This window comes from Apteryx rowi, unplaced genomic scaffold (genome assembly GCF_003343035.1).
Source record: "Apteryx rowi isolate R43461 unplaced genomic scaffold, aptRow1 scaffold_12, whole genome shotgun sequence".
NCBI lineage: Eukaryota > Metazoa > Chordata > Aves > Apterygiformes > Apterygidae > Apteryx > Apteryx rowi.
This window is the reverse complement of record NW_020447419.1, coordinates 7,085,140-7,108,490: the sequence shown is the minus strand read 5'-3', so window position 1 is coordinate 7,108,490 and position 23,351 is coordinate 7,085,140. Positions and strand designations below refer to the sequence as shown.

Here is a 23,351-nt window from a genome sequence, read left to right as displayed (position 1 = left end):
CAAGGCATGATGCATAGTACCGCAATGATTCTGCAGGCAGCACTCCAGATCAGGAGCACAAAAGCTTTCAGAAGAAACCACAAGGTGAAGCTTTAACACAACTACCTACAGAGGATCCAGAAAATTTCAGTTTCAAGATTATCCCATCCCTTTTCCAGGAAGAGAGTGCAAATACAGATTCCCCCAAAGACCTCCTAAAAGGAACATGGAAATCCATATACAAATGAGATTTTCTCATTCAGAATGGTGTGTTGTATGACATGTAGCAAGTTCTATACCTACACATTTGTCTGCAGCATGCCATATACTCTACGCCGTCAAATGTCCTATTTATAAGGACAATCACTTAATGGAAGGGAAAAAAAAAGTGAAATATGTTTAAAGAAATGCATAGTACAGTACCACAGCAGCTGTTGGTTCACTAAATTTACAAGATCTTGTGCCCAGATGACTATCAAGTGACAAGGGAAACCAAAAGCCAAAGATCTGAAAGATGAGGAAAAACCACTACAGAAAACTGGAAAATAGCGCACCTGTAATTCACTGTGTCAGGCCAGAATCTGCAGTTAGCGACTGCTAAGTACAGTCCCAGAACCAAGAATTACCAAGCTTTTGGAAAGTTTAGGCTTTTCTTTGAATACCAATGACTAATGAAATTTGATAACAAAGATATTATTTTCTTGCCCACAATCTTTTTTTTTTTAATAAAACATCTGTATAACAACTCAAGCCAAGTTACAGGTACTTGTGATAACATAAACAAATATATTTATGAAACAATTGAGAAATAAAAAGTTATCTAAGGCATCTACAAAGGTCAGTCAAACATCTTCCATTGAAAGAACACTGAGCCTATCACTTACAGGTGCACTTCCCCAGGAAGGAGATGTATTTATTCAGAATTCACAAGAATTTTAACATTTCATTAAGTAAAATTATTTTATTTATTGTTAAAGTTTGTACCCAGCACAACATGGAAGAAGCATCCCACAATCTAGTTATTAGTCAACTTGTTCTTTGGCTTAAGACATCTAACAGCAGGGGCTCYCACCTCAACACGCTACTAAAAGACAAAGTCTGCTAGGAAACCAATAGGAAATGAAGCACAGTGACTTGAACCTTCACTGTTGTTCATACTAGACAAGATACTACAAGTTCAATGTTACATATTCTATATTGTAGCAATTTCTAGCAAGCATTAGGATGCTGTCAAAAGACTAGCAATTTATAGAACAAGAGCTGCATAAAGGTACATAGAGTCTGAAAACACTAAGAAGATAAAAGCTGAAAATGAAACTCATTGGATAAGATTGTTTTCCCCAAGTACTATTCTGTTTCAGATGGTGGGCTGCTATCCAAAGTTATAGCTCCAATTTCAGAATGGACTGCAGAGCCTTCTGAATCAAATGGCCTGGAACATCCCCACTTACCACTTTTTCAACTAAAAAACGTTCTGAGAAAGAACACTTGTGATTAAAATATGAGAAACAGGAGAACATTTAGGGCAGAGAGGAATCCCATCCTCCCCCCTCCAAATTACTCTCTTCATCAGACATAAGCTTAAAGCCAGATGGACAAAGACCAAGAAAGTCTGAGGACTCCTGATAATGACCGAGCGCAACTGCCAAGATTGTCCACAGTAAAAAATGGTTTCTTCACCAAAAGAGGCACACTACCCTCTTGAAGAAAAAAATAAAAAAAAAATAAAAAAAAAAAAAGTCTCCACTAAAAGCAGACTATAACCCTTTAGAGTTCAGCAACCAAAAAGGGGAAAAAAAGTTTAGAAATGCACAGGCAACATTATCCATATGATCAGCTATATTGGTTGACTTTGCACTCTATTAAGGGCTGTTATAGAAAAATGTTTGGGTAGCTGCAAAGCATGTATTTTGTATCCAATAGCTTTTTAGAGTTTCTCAAGAAAATGCCACTCTTCTGGCATTTAAATGACAATTTTAAATTTGACTTTAAATGTCTTATTTAAAGCACTCTTGCTTACTAGGTTAGTATTTTCTAATCTGGAATTTGGTAAGAAAAATTTAGTGGATTTACAAATGGAAATCAGACTTGAGAATCATGTACATTACCTGTATTAACATACAGGATGGGACAAAATTTACGTTGATTTCACTATAGTAGAGCAGAAAAGCTTGATGTCAGAAAGGAACCATGAGCATCAAGGTCACAAAATGGTTTTAAAGGTAGACAGTAGAAAGTACTGTCAAGAAGAAACCCTTCAACATGGGGAGAAGTCAGTTTTAGGGATATTTTACACACTGTGGATATGTACATATAAAGTAAAAGGCCCTCAAGGCAAATATAATTTCAAACCTAACTGCATACCCAAAAATTAAAAAAAGAAAAAAAGGAAAAAAGAAAACCCACACCATCTTAAAAGCGCACTCTATCTATTGCTTTTACAGGACCCAAAACTGCACTCCGCTCTTTTTAGAGCAAAAAACCTCCCACTGTAAATGTCTATTATCCGGATTATACACCATTACAGAACTAATGGGTAAAATGACCAGAAAAGAAAGAGCTAAAATAAAGGTTATTATAAGGTTACATTAAATGCATACTCAAATGAGCAATAATAGATTAATTGTTTTAGCTGAATGAATACAGTCATGTGGAATCTGTATTTCAAAGATTAAGGAAAATGACTACAACTCAGAACTGGAGTTGAGATGGGATTTTGTGAATATACACTTTACGTAATAAGGATGACAAGGTGCAAGAAAAAAAAACACACACCTCTTAATAACTTTTATTCAATTCATCACAGGATAATCCCATTGCTATAAATGGTTCGTTGTACCCCCAAATTGTTGCACTGTTTCAAAAAATAAAAAAATCCCTAGCCTATGAAATGGTGTCCCCTCTCCTTTCTACCTGAAGAAAGGATCTAATTTTCAACATACTTGGTAAACTCAGCATAGCCATAGCTCAAATGAACGTGATGGAAGCATTCTAACGATCAGTCCTTTCCCCATCAGAAATCAANGGAACACCAGAATAGAATTGTCACTGTATGCATGTGCTACTATGGAATATACATTGTTAGAAGCTATTATGATCCTTCTTTGCTACACCCTTGAATTGCATGTAATCGTTTTCTTTCACAGAAGTACTCTGCTGAAGCAAATAAGCTAAATCAAAAAACATATTAGGAGATTCCTCTGTTTGGGGGTAAGAGGACAGAATTTATCTAATTTTAGACAAAAATGGTGGTAAAAGAACAGGTATTTGGGAATATCAGAGATACTTGAGATTTTTCAGATTTTCAGAACAAAAAGCTGGGATCTTTGCCCATCAGCTCCTTCCAAGACTATCAAAGCAGGACGTTATATAAAGAATGCATATAGGAGTTTGAGAAATCATAGTATTGAATTCCCCAGAAAATGGGATCATATTATCAGGGAGGGGAAGGGAAAAAAAAAAAAAAAAAAAAGCTAAAGTCCAGAATATCGTGCAAGCATTTCATCTAAACCATCTGAAAAGCAAGACAGGTTAATATTTGGAAGTAGAGGAAATTGCTGGTATTCCTGACAAGACTTTGAAGCTGACCATACTTCAAAATATTTGCAAGATATGTAAATCCAATAAATGCAAATAAGCCAGAACAGCTTCAACAGACTAATTTTCCCCAAAAATCATTGTTTCAGATAATGAAGTGTTACATAACTAGAACTAAAGCCAATGCAGTAGGAAGATAATCCATGTGTTTTTCTGCATGCAAGCACAGCATCAAGCTTCCAATTAAGTTGCAGGATTGACCGAAAGTTGTCTTTCAAGCTATCAAACACAGGAAGTAAATCCATTCTCTTTTGCTGGCTGAATATTTAGAAAACTAGATGTGCTCTGCAGGACTATTTCAAAGGGAAGTGTCTCACCTGGAACCCATCCTACAAAGTGATTGGTAAGAAGAGGCAGGCATATAGACAATAGCAGAATTGTAGCACAGCATGAGAAAGCTCAGCACCTCAAACCTGAAAAGAGACAAGAGCAAAACCTTGCATGGTTTAAATTCTTAATATTCCACTAGACTTTTAAACACAATTCCACATCTCAGACTCAAAAAAAATACCCCAAGGGAAAAAGTGTCAGATGTAAACACACAAATCCCGACATCTTTCATTTTAATAAACTAACTTGAAATAGGCTATTAAAGGTTCAGTATTAAGCACTTCAAATAAATTATTACTACTGAGAACGACTAGCATATGAAGGAATCATGGCATAATATTTGAACAGAGGCAGCTATGGAACTGGGCAAGTTTGCAATAGCTTTAAAATTTTATCAGTTTTCCCAGAACTAGCTCTAGACGCAGGTAGAGCAGGGCACTGAAACAGCCAGGTATGGCCTCAGAGTCTACTGTTCAACATGCAAGAGACCTGGTAAAAAGGGTTGGCTGCAGCTACTACCAAGACATAGCTTGAAAATCTGGGGGAAGATATCTACTGATGGTGAATGGGGCACCATTCTTCACATCCTCATTGCAGCAGGAACACCAAGCCCAACCCTTGAGATCTCTCATCCCTAGTTCTGTCTATCCGCTCGGCTCCATTCCCCTTTTCCTGTGGAAAAAAAACCCAGTCTCAGCCTCATAGCCAAAACTGAGTATTGTTATACTTTCAGGACAAATTGAATTGACAGTCATAAACCCAAAGATAGCCCTGACAACCATGGAGAGGACAGAGAAGTTACTTTATCTAAATTAATGAGCAGAAGAACACACCAAGTTGGAAGCAATAACAAAAATATTACATCTCAAAGTTACTGATTTGCTCTGCTAGCTTTATTTCTACGTGCTTAATGTTCAGAAAGGACTGAACATGTAATAAATTTGGTCTTAATGCTTCAAGATTTGTTATCTGCCTAGTGAAACATCTAGAATGTTTGAATGCATCCACTTACCGGTTCTGTGCTGTGAAGGTTTCTCTTTGAGGATGAAGATCACTATAAACTACCCTGATAAGATCATGCTGACACAAAGCTCCCTCAGTCAAAGCCATGGATCCAATAGTAGAGGGCTAGAAGTAGATGGTGGGAGGAAGAAAAAAGAAATCCAAGAAATCAAACCATAAGTAAAAGAACACCAAAAGCATAAATACTTCTAACACATCAAGTGAAAAGACACACTTGCCTAGTAATCTGTAAAACTGAAGATAATTGCAATATACAGAAAAACTAAAATATAACCAAATTTCATTATTATAAATAGCTTCCACATTCATAAGCAATAGAGCAGGTGAGAGTAATTTTAAACTTTGATTCTTGCATATCCATTTGTACCAACTTTGTCTGAATTGCATAGGCTTTTTGTACAGCAATGGTGGAAAGTATTCCTTCCTCAAAGAAAAACAGGATTCCAAGTTCAAACTGCGTTACGTAGGAGTCAGAAGAAGAAACAGACTATCTATCCTAACATTCAAGAGACAAAACACCCAGCTGCAACTACATCAGAACTAACCTCCATCCACAACCTGTACTGTAAGCAAATATTTTTCAACATTTAATTTGCTGCTCTTCTATTACTGTTTTTGAATTAATTACACTAATTGCAAGATACTGACATTGAAACTTTAGTGCAACAAGATGCATTGAAAATGGTCTCTTGCATCAAATGAATCCAGTTTTCATTCCACTAATAGGTCCAATTCTAACTTGCCACAGCAGTACTCTTACCTCATGATATATTGAGGGTTTAGATAATGAAGGGATGGTAAAAGATAAAACTTTGTTGTTTCCATCTTTGTCAGCAATTTCCTGCAGTTAAAAAAAAAACATGAAACAAAAACCCAGAAGTAAGAAGATAGGACTTGGGATCGTCTACATCCTTAAGACACTTAACAGCAATAAGAAACCAAATGCCCTGATCCAGTAAGACAGTTCTCACCCTAAGGTCTTTATGTGTGTGCAGAATATTGCCAAATTTATATACACATATAAACAATGGGAAAGACCTCTAGCATGGACTGCTTTGCAGAATCGGAGTCTGCAACACTTCACAAAGCAGCATTAGCTCTCTTGATCATTGTGACTTCCTCAAAAAAAGAATTAAAAGCTTTTCTAGCCCACCTTTAATTTATAACATTTATTTGTGATAGAACTGCACAGTGGAGCAAGGATAAACTTTAAGGCCAAGAGATAAAAACGCATGAGGGCTGATGAGTCACTTGCTGACAATGGCCAGTAAATCCACCACAGAGAAAGGTGAAATCAAGGGGACTGGCAATGTTTCTGAAGGCATGCTATCAGTAAGAAATACACTGAAAGTCTTTTCAAAAAACATTAACTGATCAGATTTTATAGTTGCTAGGCTACTATATAAGCAAAACAGCAGTTTTTAAAGCAAATATAATTTAATAAGGGCAATTATATAGCACTACATCAAAAAAGAAAGGAATCTAAAACCCTGACTCTTCACATTGCACTGTAAATTTCAAAGCAACGAGCTCTAGCTATTTCAGTTTATGTGAAAATTTAGTCCAAGGTAGCACAGTACTTGTAGGCTTTAAGGATCACAATGGGATTGGAACTTAGTAGACTGCCAGAGATTTATTCTGGACTTTCTAAGTAAGTAAGAAAGATATGCAGAAAAATAACAACTGAAACCAAGGGCTGGGGGAAAAAGTGGGAGCCACTGCCCATTTTGAGGCCTCTTCCTTTCTGAGTTTGGAGAAGATGAAGAAACTACTCTGCTTACAGAACATTAATCCCCAACATGAGTTTCAAAGGCAACTGTAAAAGGACCTGTATGGAAAAAACGATGCCAAAGAGATATAAATGCTACCTAAATCCAGCAAACAATACCAAAAATCAGCAAACAGTTTCCAAATTTTTTTTAAACCAGAACAAATCTAGAACAACTTGATTTTGCTCTGCTTTTAGAGCGGACACATAGCAAGAAAAATATTAAAGAATCAGAACTTGATTGTCTTGTGTACAAATATAAAATACTTGTTTACATGTAAAGTTTATTCTGACAGTAGAGAGAAAGCCAATATTTCAGGGTAATATGTTTTAAAAACCTATAAAACAAATTGTCACTAGAGAATGCCTATATTGGCAGTACTGCTAATTTATCAAACAGCCTCATAACAATACAAGAGTAAATATTTCCAGTAAGAGGTAAGAAAATAAAAAATTACCTTTACATCTAACTGCCAAACCTAGTCATCTCCGGTTACTTTTATTTATTCTTAAAATTACAGTCCCACTCAATACAAATATCTGCCTTAAATGTAGAAAYGCAGATATTTAAGTGCTAGCTTGTCTCACTTACCAAGTTGTAAATGCCAAGCAGCAATGCTTCAATGCAACCATTACTCTGCCTATCCCTGCTGGCAGTAAGACGCAGATAAACCCAGATCAACTCTGGCAAGAACTGCAATGTGAATCTCTTGAGCCGAACTTCAGAACTACGATAAAGTTCAAAGAGCTGGTGACAAACAGGCTCCAGAAGCTGTGAAAAGGCAAAAAAGGCTAATGAATTACTACCAGGCTTCTCTAATAAGACTGAACACAATAGCAAATGTAGGAGCTACACCATAGAGCCACTGCAGCCAGTAAAGATGACATTCCTTGATGGCAAATAAGTGAATGAACCAAAATGATACCCACATTCCTTTTAAGGAGGTTTGTAAGGACAGATTTCAGGGGGAATTGTTATGCAGTAAGGGGAAACGTGGCCTTACTACAGCCAGAATGTTATTCTTGAGAGCTGGCAGTATGAGATTTACTTGGTACACAGGTACTAATTTAAGACATGTGACAGACAAATAGCTTGAACTATGTGCACCATAAAATTTTAATGGTAGAGTTGCAAGGTTTAGTAAAGTATAAAGGTTAAAGATTAGTAGCAGCTGCTAATGACAGATCTGTAGATAGAAGTATTAATTTATTTCTTACCTAGCTTTTTAGTCTCAAACCCAACAAATACGCATTTGTCCAAATACGCATTTGTCCAATACAGTGCTAACTGATTTTTCTTTTCTTGAGCTGCCTTTCAGGTTTCAGTGCAAAAAATCAAAAAGGCCCTTATCAAGTGACCACAATATGAACATTAGAAAAATCCTGTCATTTTAAGAGTCTACAATGCCAAGCCTGTAGTTTAGACAAATCCACAAAAGTGATACTGAACAGAAAACAGCAAAGTCAACCTGTTTCCCCCTTCCTCATGACTAATGAAGAACTTCATATCAGAGTCAAAACCCACCGAAAATAAATATTCAGACTGGAATTTTTGTAAGGCCCTTGACCAATATCTACAAACACAATTTTTTTCCAAGTTGTGAGAAAGGGGATGTTCTGACCTAAGGAAAATAACTATGGGGCTCAGTGTCCAGACAGAGGTATCCATATGTAACCTAAATAGTCTCTATTCATAAGAAAAGTTATGCAAAATTAGAAAATTGAGGCCAGAATCTCAAATTAGTCTTCTTTCTAACTAGTCACGATTTATACTGCTCTCATATACACACATGAAAATATTAAACATTAAATTATACATATCACTTTTGGAGCAGTAAAACCCCTACATTTTACCGACACAACAGCAACTGTACTGGCAAGACAAAAAGGCCTAATTAGGAAATATCCAGTATAGAGCTGGAGACCAGAGAAGGTACATATGATGCCTCCTCCAGTATGCACTCCTATTCCCAGGGACATGTAGCTTAGGACTTTTCAGAGCATTAGCTGCATGTTTCATAGACTTTGATGCATTCTTCTTCCATTGATTTGTCTGATCATGAAATTCTCAGTATCCAGAATGTCCTGCAGAACTTACTGTCACTGTTTAGCTATGCTGTATGAGGAAGTACTTCTGTGGTTTGCTGTGAACCATACTCTTGAAAACTTTGAACAAGTCCCTTGCTGTCAGCAGAGGGACAGCTGTTTCTACAAGTGCTTAGTTTGAATGTTTGATAAATGTGCAAGGCAATAAATCTATTGACTGTACAACTTCACACACGTGTTTAGACTTAGATATTTTACTGTAGTATATCACAGACACTAAACATAAATTGGTAGAAGTTCTATCAAGATAGCTGCCTTAAGAGAGCATCCACTTTACAGTGGTCAAGGAAAGGTGAAAACATTTATTAGTGTAATTTCTAACATACAGTATTGTGGTCAGCGAAGCATGCTATTTTTAAGCCACTGGTTACGTAAGCTGTAATATCACATCTATATAAAATAAAACTTTGCTATCAGTCAAATCTCTTCTTATACAAGGCTCTGGTATAAGTACCTTGTGTAAAAAGGCTTCTGCTTGACAGCTTAGTCACGCTAAGCTAAAAGGATGTTTTTACAACAGAAGCAAAGGGAAACTCCACAAAAGAGGGAAGAAGGCAAGCTGGCACTCAGAATGCTGACAGAATGTGAGAAGTCCAGCAATTTGGACCACACAGGTTTTTACAAGTCATATTTTTTTAATATAAGCAAAATGCTCAAGACTTCATTTTTGACTTAGGATTTAAATGAAATCAGAAGCCAGTAAAACTTCCCTTACAATCATCTTGGCAGAAAAACCTCTAGCATTGTTTTATGAAGTTGAACATATATTGTTTTATTTAGTATATCTATTCTAGTATTTCACAGATATAGCACTTTGTATGTTCAGAAGATGCACATATTAAGTAACAAATCCTCTTGTAATTAATATTTACTTAGTGCAAGCTCCCATCTAAAAGTAACACTAATTATCAAAACCATCTGTTACAGTAAGTGTTCAAAATCTCAGAGACAGAACTATATCCTTGTTTTATGAAAAGCCTAGCACATTTCAGATGCTCAAATAATAAAAAGTTGTTAATAAATAATTCAAAGATGACTGAATGGATTTGTAGGTTTTCTTTAAAATAGAAAATACTGAACAAGAGGCTAGTGTAAAGAAAAAAGGAAGAAATCCCTATGGGAATAATAAACACAAGCACATCTGCAAGGAGAAAACAGGTGCAAGAAGAGCTAAGCAAATATTAACAGAAACCAGATATATACAGCAGCATTACTATAAATAGTACTTCTGCTAGATTAGAGATGACAGTAGCCCAAGCTTGTTTTCCATTTGAAATCAGTCAGTCTAATCTAAGTCTCATTAAAAATAGTAGAAAAGAACCACTTATTTTAGCTGAAGTCAGATCAGACACTACCAGAACAGTTAGTGAGTTTATTCTACTTTCTTTCAAATGGAAATTTTATAAAAATCAGTCTTTTAAGTGATAGCATGCTCCCTAGAAAGATACAGCAATATCTAGTCACTGGTACTGCATGCAAATAAGTACTCTCTCATTTCTATCAGTTGTCATTAATTGCACAAAAGTTTAACAAGTGCAAATTACTTAGTTTAAAATCTGAAAGTTGTTTGCAGTAACTACTATAGCACTTTGGTGTGTTCAGAGCTTTTTAAGTCCACAGGAAAAAGCCACTGTCAAAGACACTACAACAAAAAATATTTTCAAAGGCATGAACACCAAGTTTTTCCTATCAAACTGTAGCATTATCTTCTTCTGCCTAGAAAATTTGTTATTTGGAAACACAAAACTTGACATTGTAAGGAAGAACAAATGTCTCTCTTGCATCCTAGATATTTGGCTTTTCAGAGAACCAGCCTTTTCCCATCAATTCTCTGAATGTAAACATTCAGAAGACACTGGATAAACAGAGGAAGTGGAGCTTTTGTCACCAGTAGTGGATGTATACATGAATGAGTGCACACTTTTTCAGTACCAAAGAACCTTCAGTTCAACATTAAAGTAAACTAAGTAGCACAGCAATCAGTCAAAACATACAAGGTAAAGAGTCCATTATAACCATATCTCTTCAGACAAGTTAAAACCTTGCATTGAAGAGCTTTTTATTAGCATATACATTAATTAGCACAACAAATAAAAATGAAGTTTTTACTGGCTTAGATACAATAAATGACGATGGCAGAATTTTAAGACTTCATTTTTATACCTCGGAGAGATGCAGACTAGCCATGTTTCAAGGAAGCTGGTTAACAGTTTTAAAGCTTGGCTTATTTCGCAAGGTTTGTCAAATCTTAAGACCCATACCACGGCTTAAAGTTAAATATAATGTACTATAAAATGCATAGCCATACTGGAAATTCTTGTCTATTTAAAGAATTCAATTGTGGCAGAAAATATGAGCTCATTTTAGGCTTAAGTATAATGCAATGGATGAAATTAGTTACTATTTGAAGAGCACTGGGTCTGAGAAGTGCCTGGCCCAGGCATTGCAAAGGTGATCTCACTTGTTTCAAGACTGAGCTTTCCAAGCTAAATCTAAATAGTTGCACATGAATATTCAATATTTCAATTTCAGTACCGCATTAATGTTGATTTAAAATCCAGAGCAGTTATGTCTACAACTATAAACCAACTCCAAAAGAGTTATGAAACTATCAAAAAAGCCCCAGTACTTTGCAAGTACTTTACTTTAGAAGTACAATATTATGCAGAGATTAATATATTGTTCAATTAAATAAGCTGCTTATGAGCAAGATCACTCTCTACTCTTTATCTAACTTTCTGTTCTAGTCATTATCTTCAGTGTATTAAGCAACTTAGGGAATTTTCTAAAAGGTAAACAATAACAATTGTATTCTAACTTGAAAGTATGCTTGCTTTCATCTGATAGGTACACTGAAATGGACAGACAATCATCAAATATTGAAGCATCTCAGTTGTTTGTTTTGTTTTTTTAAACATGCTGGTTCCATCTTAAATTAACAATCTTAGCCTTATCAAGATAGAAGTATGCAACTCTAAAAATTCACTTCCCACTAAACAGCTGCCCCTTTCAGAAAGTCTAAAGAATAGGGCAACTTTATGATTAAGCTGTACTAAAAAATTACTTGCCCGTTCTGTTTAAGAATCTAGCAAATATGTTTTTATAATACTCTACCACATAAGCTTTATCTTCATAACGAATCGGTTACCCTTCTAACAAATAATGCCCTATAAAGCATGTAAAAACAAACAAACAAACAAAAAACCTTACTTAGAGCCAAATATTACCTTAGAATTACCCAAAGTAAAGATGTATATACTCCCAAATATTACCTTAGAATTACCCAAAGTAAAGATAGATATACTCCATCTTTACTGTTATACTATGGTTATACTCCTCATACACAGAATAAATTTGAAAGAAATGCAATAAAGAAATACATGCTGCCTTAAAAAGCAAGTCTGAGGTAAGCCGCCTTTGAGTTTGGGACTGCGTACCTTGTACTTGAGGTCAGAATCGGACTCAAACAGCAAGAGCAGTTCCAAAGAGTGAAAGCTGACAAGGGTCAGTGTGCAGTAACACAAGGAGACAGTCAGACTCTTAAGACGACATACCGTTTGCAAATCTGGCTCTTTGCATCGTAGAAAATGAAATCAAATGCTTACTCTCAAAGCAAAGGAAATCTTTTAACATATACAGAAGTATATAAACACACACACACACAGGTGCACGCCAAAAGACAGACAACAAAAGCAATGGTGGCTTCAACTTGGAGAGAGTACAACAGTAGGTTCAATACAAAGAAAAAGGTCACAGTGCAAGCTGTTAGTTGTAAAACTGAAACGAAGTTCACTCCTGTGTGAAGCATTTTTTTGTCAGAAAATTATGCAATCTCCTTCAAGCTCTACCAAGCGTTCAGTTTCCAAAAGCAGCTGAGTTATATCTAGGAAAATATGAAGCTTCCTTGCTGTGCACACTTGCAATTTAATTTATAAATATACCAGAGATCACAGAAGATAAATCTGTTATTTTGAAACATTTTATCTAAAGCAGTTTAGACAGCAGAGTGGTATGCCTGCGTAATTTATTCCGAAGTTACATTTCATACACTTTCCCAGAAATCCTCATGGCAGAAGCCAATAGAATGAAAAGCAGAGTTTTACATTACTTGCAACATGAATTATGTATGGCAGGTAAGCTAAGTTTCCATTGTATATGTTTATATTTTGGAGCCCTGGTTCTGCTTTTGTTTACAACATTGTAAACCAGAATTACACATGCACAATGCTAGTATAAGCAAAAAGAATATGTGGTTATTTTAATTGCTTATAGGATTTGATAAAAATGATTCCATCTTCCACTGTAATAAGCCAGCAGGTGAACAGCACATTGGCCTTACTGCGTTTAACTGAAAGGGACTACTTTGTTATGACCGAAAGCTGATTTCTGGGGGGAGAAAACAAAAAGAAAGAAAACAAAAAAGAAAACAAAACAAAACACGCCAAATCAAGTCTAACAGTCAGCTGTGGCATGTAAAGCCTAACAGACAGCAGAAAATGTATTTTTGAGAGCAGAGAAGATTGTGCCTTACCAGAAGGGCATTAAAGTAACTGTCAAAAAACAAGGAGTAAAAAAGGTGGGGTGATACCCATGTTAAGAGTACAATAGAAAGACGATTCTTCTGTTTTCACTTCTAAATTATTATAGTTTGAAATGGGGAGGTGGAAGATATAAAGATGTTAACAAAAATTCTTTAAAAGGCTCCTACCTCATTATTTGGGTCTTGAATGACCTTATAAAGAGCAGGTACCAGCGGTTTTTTTCGGTGCAATGTAGCTGCATAACTGGAAATTTGTGTTTCAGGTAATGCCTAAAGAAGAAAAAAATAAGTTATTCCAAGTATTAAAGATCTCCATGAAAACATTCAGTCTCATCCCAACATGAAGAACAATTCCTGAAGTTCAGTAAATTTTCAGAGTTCATTCAGTACCAATTCTTCTCCGTTGGAATAGCATTTGAGGGCATACAGCAACTTTCAGGATTAAATACAAAAGCAGCTTCAGATTTGTCTTTTCTAAAATCATTTGCTCCCTATCTTGGTATGAGGATTCCTGTCCTTTCTTGACGTTCCTTACCAGGCACTTTTCAAGGTCTTTATTGATCAACTTAAATAAAATTTAAGAGGTGTAGGTAATCTAAAATGAACATGCACAGTCTGAAGTCCCACAAGCAACCATGCCTGTGGGTTTTGCATCCTTGACTGCTCTACACATTTCTAATACTAGTGTGTAATTTGATGTCATATATTATCAATCATGTGAGGACTAACTAATTCTTAACTTAAATAATAGATTAACTTCATTTTGGTCATGAAATCCAGTTTTCCTGTTCATGCATTATTCTGTATTTCATTCAACATAATTATCAACATGCTAATAACTTAAAGATACTTTCAGATACTTCATGATAAAACAAAAAAAGTGTAGATTATAGAGAAAAGTTTAATCAGCCGAATATTTTTATTTAAAATTAAAAAAAACACTTCCAAACACTTCTAATTTTTAAATATAAAATTAAGAAGTCGATCAACTTAAAATTTATCCAGCGTTATCTACCTGTCAGTTAAACTCTCTCAGCTCGACCTACACTGGAAGATATTCTTTAAAATCACATTTGTATAGCAGGCAGTACTAGAAATACGCATTGTATTTTACCTATCAGTAGACTCCTTTACACAGACTTTTGCATGCTTTATGCATTAAAAAAGTGAATGATAGCTATATTGTGGCCTTATGGTACATAACATTAATATTTTATGTCCAACAATTAGCATTTTTAATGTTACTATTTGATATTTCAATCATTCTTCTTGTCAGCTCACCTTGAATTCTGACAGCCATTCTTCCACCACACCTCGTTCCGATCCCAGCATTTTCTTACTTGTTTTCCTTCTCTCTTACCTTTAGAGGAGAAAGGAAAAAAAGAAAATAAAGAAGAGTTCTGGCAGCAAAACTTTGTTTTGTAAAAATCCTACAACAATGAAAAGCTGTTAACAAATTTCCAATAGATGTAATTTATGTAATATCAAACAATAGCAAAAGTTGCATTTCTGACAAACAGTCCCACTTTCTAACCTTCTAAACGATTCTCTTCAGGCCTTTAGTCAAAGGTACTGCACATTAATGGGGGGGAGAAGGAAAGAGAAGGATTCAGAGCTTCAGGCCAAACAGTACATTATTTAAGACAAACACACCATCCCATTCTTGCTCCCTTACCAAATATAGTACAAAGAAAAGACAAGTGGAGCGAAGTAAAGAGCATCATGGAAGAAACCATGTAACATATTGTAATGACAGTTCTGGATAGTGCTCGAAGTAAAGCAGTTTCATAAAAACAGTTATTAGAAATCATAATAGCAGAATTTCACTCCTTAAAGCTTGTTCTTAAAGAGTTTTGAAGCTTCTCTTTCAAGTTGCAAAATGTAGACCTTCTAAACATAGGCTGGAATTTTCAGAAGCAAAAAAGAAAACTTGCAGTGATTTAAAGGACATTTGCTGTTTTTTTTTTCTATTTATATAAGAGTGATCTTGTTCTAACATCTTTCATTTTCACACAAGCATAATTCTCAAGCCAATAGTAAGAATGTCTAAAACAAGCACATTGTTAGATACCTTTGCTTGACTAAACAATTTAAATCATTACAGTCATTAAGACAAAGACTGAGTACAATTTTCTGATGTGAAATTGTGAGATTTCTATGGTAAACATCTAAAGAATCATATGAAACTTTTTTTTTTAATATATAAAATGCCTAGAATTGAATCAGCATAGTATACAAGCTTTAACATCATCCCAAACAAAACATTTAACATACTAGAAACGATGCTCTTGCAGACATCTTCATAGGCAATTCAGCACTGACTGACGTTCACAAAAAAATAACCCAATATGTTCTTTTCAATCTTATTCTGATCATCACGTACTTGCTATTATAGTTCTAGCATGTGGAGATAATTCCATGAAACTAGTCTGCTCTGTTCATTAGACTGTTATCTCAAAAAGTTGCAACATTATTGGCTACGAAGCATTGACCCACACATTCACTCCAAGATACTGTTTCAGAAACTAGATCACAACAACAACCACCAACATATAAAACAGAAGGAAAATCTGAAAATATCTGTAATACAAATGAAAGCAGAGTTCCCCCAACAAAACACTGTCATGTTACCTGCCACTTTAAAGCTATCTTTAAAATGATGAGGCACATCTCTGAAAATGTAAGAAAACAGTTGAGAGCAAGTTGGGATGGGGGAGAGAATGAAAGCTCATTTCCATTAACGCATGGAAACTAAGTTAAAACAGTAATTTTCATCCTAAAAGACTCGATACTTAAAAATACCCAGCAGAAATAATTTGACTGAACTGAATTATATTAACATATGCTAAAAGTATGTAAGATTTTTAAAAAGCAACGCCCATAAAATACCCAGTCTAAGGATTTCTGATTTCATGATAATCCACAGAAGGCCCAGGGACAACACTGTCAAATCACAGTCAGCAAGTAAAATGGCCATTACAGCAAGAATGAGCAAAAAAGCTCAGCTAAGAATGTTCTGTTAAGCCTTCTAAATTTGCTTCACTTATATCATTAGAACAACCCATAGAAAGCATAAGTTTATCCTAAGAATCTCCTAAACACTTGGAATAATGAGTTAGTTAAATTCAGGTTTCCACAGGGATGATGGTTAAGGGGATAAATACCCTAAGTACTTTTTGTTTGCACACTGTTCTCTGCTTATAAAACAGAATTTTTAATAACATTTCTGCCTGGAAAACCTGAAAGAAATACAAACTGAAGTTTCTATATGGGTTTAGCAATTTACATCAAAGCTAGTATAAAGCTAGTATAAGCTTTAAAGATACCTACTAATATTTATTGTCCCCTCCCCCCTCCCAATTTAATTAACCTTTTTTTAAATAAATATACACAATGCTCTGAGAAAATATTTGAAAAAACAATGTTTTAACAACTATACTTGCTGTAAGAAAAATAATGCACAATGTAAGACTCCCTTCTCTCTATTCTAAACCAACTGAAACTTCTTCCGAATTGTATCTAAATACAAAATGTAGGATTGCCTGTTTGCTTTACGATTTTATTTTTTTAGCCCCTACCACTTACCTCCTCAAACTTGTCTCTGCTGCTAGAAGAAAGAGTACTTTCCCTTGTTTAAAGGGCACATTAAAATATACAATGTCAAAATCTGGATTTTAAGGAAGAATACCAGCTATTGAGAGATATGTCATAAATGGCAGGATGTACACATTCTGCTGATGTGCAACAGCTGAATAATTAAACATTGGACCTATACCATTTTTCTTGTAAGATAGGATGCATATTAGTGAATAGGACATTTACACATTTATATTTTTATGGATCAGGAACATTCTTTTGAAGAAAATGGAAGACTTCGTATGTCTGAACAACAAGGGTAATTTGTCTTTCTGCTTGGCCAGTACAGGTTACCAATACCTGAAAGCCATTGAAGTTCCAGAAGATTTTAATCTGATGAAGTGAAATGAAGCAGTAGCCTGATGCTAGAGACTAAAGCCTATTTCTGATCTGCAAAGCTACAAGAAGTCAGGTGGAGCTAAATGAGTTAGAGAATCTGGGACTAAACAAGTTTATGAGAGGGACCAATAACAGTTTAACATCCCACAGTAAACTCAGACCTCCCAATAAATACATGGTTCTAGTTTTGGAACAGAGACTCAAGTATTCACTTCTATAAGGAGTCACTTCATACTATGGTTAAGGTACATTAGGGTACACCAGTCACACCACTGCACCCAGTTCTATTAGTTTTGGGGACAAAGAAGCATTTGAGTACTCAACATTGATCTTAAAAACACAAAAAMCCCCTCCCTGCTCTCCATTAAAGTGCTTTAAAATCAGAGGGTCTCTTCTCACAGTAAGGTTCTCTTCTCAATTATTTTTATAGTTAATACTTATTTTTTAGAATTTATTTTTAGCAATAAAAGACATGGCAAGCAGGCCTTTTATGTGGCACTCTCAGAGAGCTAGTCATTCAGACTCAGTACTGACGCAGGGCAGTCRAGACTCATCTACAGAGATTCATCTACTCTGATACTATGCCCATCCATACAGACCACAAAAGTAGCTAGTTTGAAAATAAAAATTAGTTTTCTTTAGTCTGCAGTAATAGTATTACGCAATTTCATTCAGGAGATTAGCAAGAACATGTTCTAATTAAATTAGAGGGAGAAAAAGATATGCGAAAAAGTGTTCCTGTGCCTCTTCTACAACCGTTCAAACTGTCTTATGCAGGAGAGCATACGCATGTGTGCATGCTTGCATGCGAGCGTGAGTGTATTGGGAGGAATACAAGAAAGAGTAGTATTCAGGAATAGCAACTGAAAACGTTATCTATGGAGACCTTCAGATCTAACAAACAAAAAACAAAAAGGATGAAGAAAATAAACATGAACTGTAAGAGAGATGATGTTATTCTCTCAGCATACATAGTTCCCTTCCAGCATTCTGTGCTGGATTATTTATTTAACCATCCCATTTGTAAATGAAGAGTTCTCCCATATCCTTTAAATTACTTTTAGAAGTGCGTCTGTGACATGGTATACAAACACTTAAAGTTTTGATAGCTTATGAAAGGAAAGACTTTTACAAAAAGAAATTGGAACAGCTACGAACAGAAGAGCTGAAAACATTAAGGTTCACCCCAAAAGAAGAGAAGATGCATTATAATTTAGGCCAGGCATAATCTCTGTATCATGAAAGATGAAAAGAACTATTGTCTGTATACCTGTAACAGACGATGATTTTGGTTACTTTCACACTAAATTGTATTTGAGCTAGCAACTTTTTTAAACACTATGGTGCATTCCCAAATACACAGGTTAAAACCATTATAGAGCTACATACAGGCAGTTTTAATGCATTTAATTCACGCTGATGGCATTACTGACACACAAGTATTTTAATAGGGTTTTGCGCTCACCATGTGCATTAAATAGCGTCCTTTCAACAGTTGTTTATGGTTCACAGTAAAGAGATTGAGCTAAAGCTCTTACCCTGAGCATAAGACGACTAAAAAAAAAAAAAATCATAAGGAGACTGAAGCTGTTAGGTACTCGGATGGATTTAGCTTAGGCCTCCAACCTACTGCAGACTTCTCACTGCCCCAAACAGTGGAAAAAAAACTAGTGTTATTAAAATTATTTTCCCTGCTTACAATAATTTATTGCCTTACCTTCAGGAGTTTTCCCCTGCTAGCCAACAGGTAAAAAAGTTGGGAAAACTGTTGTTCAGAGCTTATTGAGGCTATTTAAACACATCTGGCAACACACGCTGATGTATATTTTTTAGGTAACCTTCCACACAGAAAAAATTACAGAAAACTAATTTCATATGTCTGGTTACAAGCTCCCTTCCGCAGTCCCGGAATGACAAGAGTAGCACAGGTGCCACTTGTAAGCTCTAAAATATCCTAGCTCACCTTCTTCAGCTATAAGCAGAGCAGTTAAGAATAGCAGCCTAAAAAGAGATAAATTGAGGGAACAGTAAAACGTAAGAGCTTTTTGAGGCCATATTAGGCACATGAAGACAGTGAATGCTTCATTAAGATTCCAATAAAAGCTTATTTTTGACAGAGCTTGGAGTTAAATAGCTGCCTGAATGGAAACAAGAAACAGAAAATAATCTGTGAAAGGACACTGTATTTTAAAAGATACTTTGGTCACTTTTTTTTTTTGAATTTTAAATAGCTATATAACAAATTATATTCAACAAAGTTGTCATACATTGTCAGATATCTTTACCACCTTTTTCCTAAAAACTACAAATACCTACTACCTACTTCAAAGCCCCTTTTCTTTTTTTTTCCTCCTTCAATACAGCCATCTTTTTCTCAAATTCTTTTAGTCTGGGGTAGTGACAGGAGAAAAAAAAACTTCCACAACCAGATGATAACAAGATGAAGACTACTACTGTCTTTAATCCCATAAACACTTATGCTGATTAACTTCTTAAAAGTAACATCAAGAACATCTGAAGTATTTGCAGAATTTTTTTATAAAAATTGTAGGAAAAAGTCAGGTTAAATATGAAGTGAAAACTGGTTTGTTGGTTTTTTTTTTTGTTTTTCTTCTTCATGTGTGTTTTGAAAATTACATAGGTTCAACTAGAAGTTATGGGTTTGATATATGAGTTACATTATGAAATCCTGTGATAAATGGCCTTCAAAAGGTCAGGTGAAATCACCAGAATGTATTTGTTTTGATTTCTGAAGGAAAACTTGGATTTAAGAGCCGGTTAGAGTTTGTTAAATGGAAAATAAAGTGAAATATGATATAAAAATTGTGTTGGGAAGCTGTAAGTTCAAGGTTACAAGACTCTGAACAGGACTACACGTAGCATTTAGCACAGCCCTCGGCAGCAAGTAATTAGATAACTGCTTTTGGAGAACACAGGCTTTTGAGGGTAAGGATCTGCCTCAGATTTCTAAAGCACATTTAAATATCCTAAAAGTAACGCAGACTCAGAAGTAACAATATTAGATTAATTTAAATTCAAGTAAGGAGTGACTTATTTCAGCAGAAGAGTTGACATATTTTTCTATAAAATAACATAACACAACTAAATAAAACTCCGCAAACAAAGGTTTCCAAAGACATCCTTTTTGTTAGACATTGGAAGTTAGCGATCATCAGTCATTGGAACGAGACATAGATATGTTATTTTAAAACATCACAGGACATGCTACAGCAGAAGTTCATATTTAGTTCACATTGCCTGGAATAAACATCTTCTACAGAGTGCAACATTCATATTTACCTCTCTTTAAAGAAGTCAATTTTCTAAAGGAGGAAGATGAGGAGAAATGCAGCAGTTTTTCAGCCTGGGATGCATCTGTCAAGACTTCAAATACTGCCCCGTTTTCTGAAAGATGAAAACAAACTCTGATGATCACAAAGTAAGGGGTAATATGATAAAGTAAAGCTAACAGTGCATGTATATATGTTTTTAACCTTACAAACTGAAGTTTATCGAATTACCAAAAACATATCTAGGCCCTCCTGTAACAAAGCAATTTGCTATAAAAATACCTCAACATTTTTAACAGGGGGAAAGAAGGGAAAGACCAGCTTCATGAGGTCCTAAAACAAAGCTTTGTCACTGATGTGGAAAACCTTATGTATTAGTGGTGAGCAGTATTGCAAAAACACTAGAAGGGAACACTGAAGCACTATTTCTTACGAAGAACAGTGAAAGAAAGATGGAAGATGAATGAAAACAGTAATACTTATATAAAATGCAAGCTGAATCCATATCATGACTTTGGAGTACACGTTTCTTAAAAAAGGTCCAAATGATAACAGGAACATATTAGAGTTCTCCTTACCATCATTGTTCTAATACATATTCTTTGCAGAGCAAAAATTTCAATATCATTGCAAAAACCACCATATATTACACTAAAGCTCACATTTCACTGCAGGATCCCTTTAGGCCGAGTGTGGGGTATAATGCTCACACGTAAGTCAACTCTAAGTAAATCAGAGGATTTCAGTATCTAGAGACCTCTAATACAGAATTAAAGTATACGAACAATGGGTCTATTCCATTCTGTACTGTTCAAGTAATTACTTTCTCCAATTCAGATACTAAAAGGCTCCCTTTATTTCCATGCTAATTAGATATAGGTTAACAGGAGGTACCATTCTTTTCAGGCTAAATTGCAACTGAAAACTTTTACAACAAAATGGTATATGCAAAATGATGCTCCCTATGAATTTTCCAAAATCAATTATTTTGAAAAAAGAGCAATTCCTTGGAGGAATCTTAAGTAGTACACTTTTGAATGAATGAAATTCAAATCCTTTGCCTCCTTCCTGGACAATATTTATTAGTTTTTTTGAAAAAAGTAAACAAATTACTCCCCTATAGGGGTAGTGTACCTGATTATAGATTTTTAAACATACACAGGAGAACTGAAAGACAAAGGTCACTTTTTTTAAAGCTTATATCAGTTGTTGCTTGTAATTATCAGACAATGTCTTCAAGAGAGACTACGAGTTCTATAAAGTTCATCTGGAAGCTTATGAAAGTCCTGAGTTTTACAACATACTAGAAACAACCTTTTCATCCAGACACGGTATTTGATATATGCCAGTCTCTGAGAAGGATCTGCAGTCCCATCTAGCTCTAAATTATTATGCTTGCTACCTCACAATTCAATCATATTTAACCTGCTGTCCCTAGTCTCAAAACCAAAGATAAAGATCCTGTAAGTCCATTAGGTTGGCCTTTCCAGGGCTGTGGTAAGAAGTTAGACAGGGCTTGTTCTACACATGAACCTGAGTTTTCTTGTCCCCAGAGCAAGAACTACAATTATAAACCAGCAAATCAGATGATGGAACTTATATTTCTGTATTGTGTTCCACTCTAAACAAAAGGACTCCACATAAACAGATCTGCACAGACCTGACAGCAGAATCAGGCTGCATCTATTCAAAKTTTTTCATTCACTCATCTGTTCACTCATGAACCAAATCTGCAGGTTTTCTGGAATTAAATTTAAGTAGAAGATATTACAAAATCATGTAACCGCATAATGGGGGGAGGGGAGGATTTGAACCATTCTACATACAGAGAGCAGTAACTGTCCTTAAACCAGAGGCAAACATCAGTTTTAACTTGTGGCCAAAAACTCCCTGTCCTCCCCAACACGATTACGCCAGCTTGGAAGATCCTGTCAAAATTTGGAGGCAAGCAGCTGCTCTCCTCCAACACTATGTAAGCCCCAAAAGATTGCATCAGCTCCATATGAAGTTGGCTATGGAGAAACCTTTCAAGAGGGAATTAAGATTATGCTTTTTAAAAAACTCTTTACACTCCAATGATCAGCAGCACATATGAAACCACAGCATAGCTCCAATAGGATGGCATTCATCAAATGCGCATTTTGCTTCACTGAGCACCAAATGCTATTGTATATTTTAAGTAACAACATGTGTTCTTTGCCCTATAGCTCTAAAATTCAGAACAAGCCTGCAATGAGAACACTAAAGGAGCTAACTGTTGCAAAAATAGGGACACTCACAAGGCTGTGAAGAATCACATGCATCAAGCCAATCACTAGTTGTCTGATTTACAGAAGAGATGCAGTGATTTGGAATGAGAGAAGAATACTACAAATAAGTGAAATCAGTGAATTTTAAGAATCAGCAATTCTCCCAAGTCAGGATTTAGCCTGGCATATCTGAAGAAACTGCACAGACTCCAAGAATTGCATCAATGATTCAAAATCCTTACTGCAAACGTTATAAAGGTTCTAATGTTCCTACTATGGTAAGGCAAAAATGTCAAGTATCCTAATGGCACAATACCTAAGCTACCTCAGAAGTTAACTCCTGACCTTTGGAGCGGACAGGTAAGTCACAAAGCACTGCAAATGGTTGAACATGCCAGTCTTTGCAAAATCTGTATACGTAATCTTTGGCTGGTACACACTCAGTGAAAACATCTTCAATTGCAGCATTACACTTGATACACACTGCTTAAGTG

General features: G+C 35.4%; 1 protein-coding gene across 11 annotated transcripts in view; it reads right to left on the bottom strand.

The window, feature by feature from the left end:
• The window catches only part of FAM126B (family with sequence similarity 126 member B), a 68,076-nt gene that overhangs the window by 22,094 nt on the left and 22,631 nt on the right, over nucleotides 1–23,351 (bottom strand). For 8 of the 11 annotated variants that reach the window (XM_026089516.1, XM_026089501.1, XM_026089507.1 and 5 more), the window contains 7 exons: nucleotides 20,619–20,723; nucleotides 14,625–14,703; nucleotides 13,512–13,613; nucleotides 7,290–7,469; nucleotides 5,690–5,770; nucleotides 4,919–5,034; nucleotides 3,894–3,989 (listed from right to left, as the gene is read on the bottom strand). In XM_026089516.1, coding sequence (XP_025945301.1) covers nucleotides 3,894–3,989; nucleotides 4,919–5,034; nucleotides 5,690–5,770; nucleotides 7,290–7,469; nucleotides 13,512–13,613; nucleotides 14,625–14,675 — 626 coding nt within the window. In that variant the 5' untranslated portion in view covers nucleotides 14,676–14,703; nucleotides 20,619–20,723. The remainder of the gene's footprint in view (nucleotides 1–3,893; nucleotides 3,990–4,918; nucleotides 5,035–5,689; nucleotides 5,771–7,289; nucleotides 7,470–13,511; nucleotides 13,614–14,624; nucleotides 14,704–20,618; nucleotides 20,724–23,351) is intronic. The other 3 variants (XM_026089550.1, XM_026089562.1, XM_026089571.1) reach the window with 3 other exon arrangements.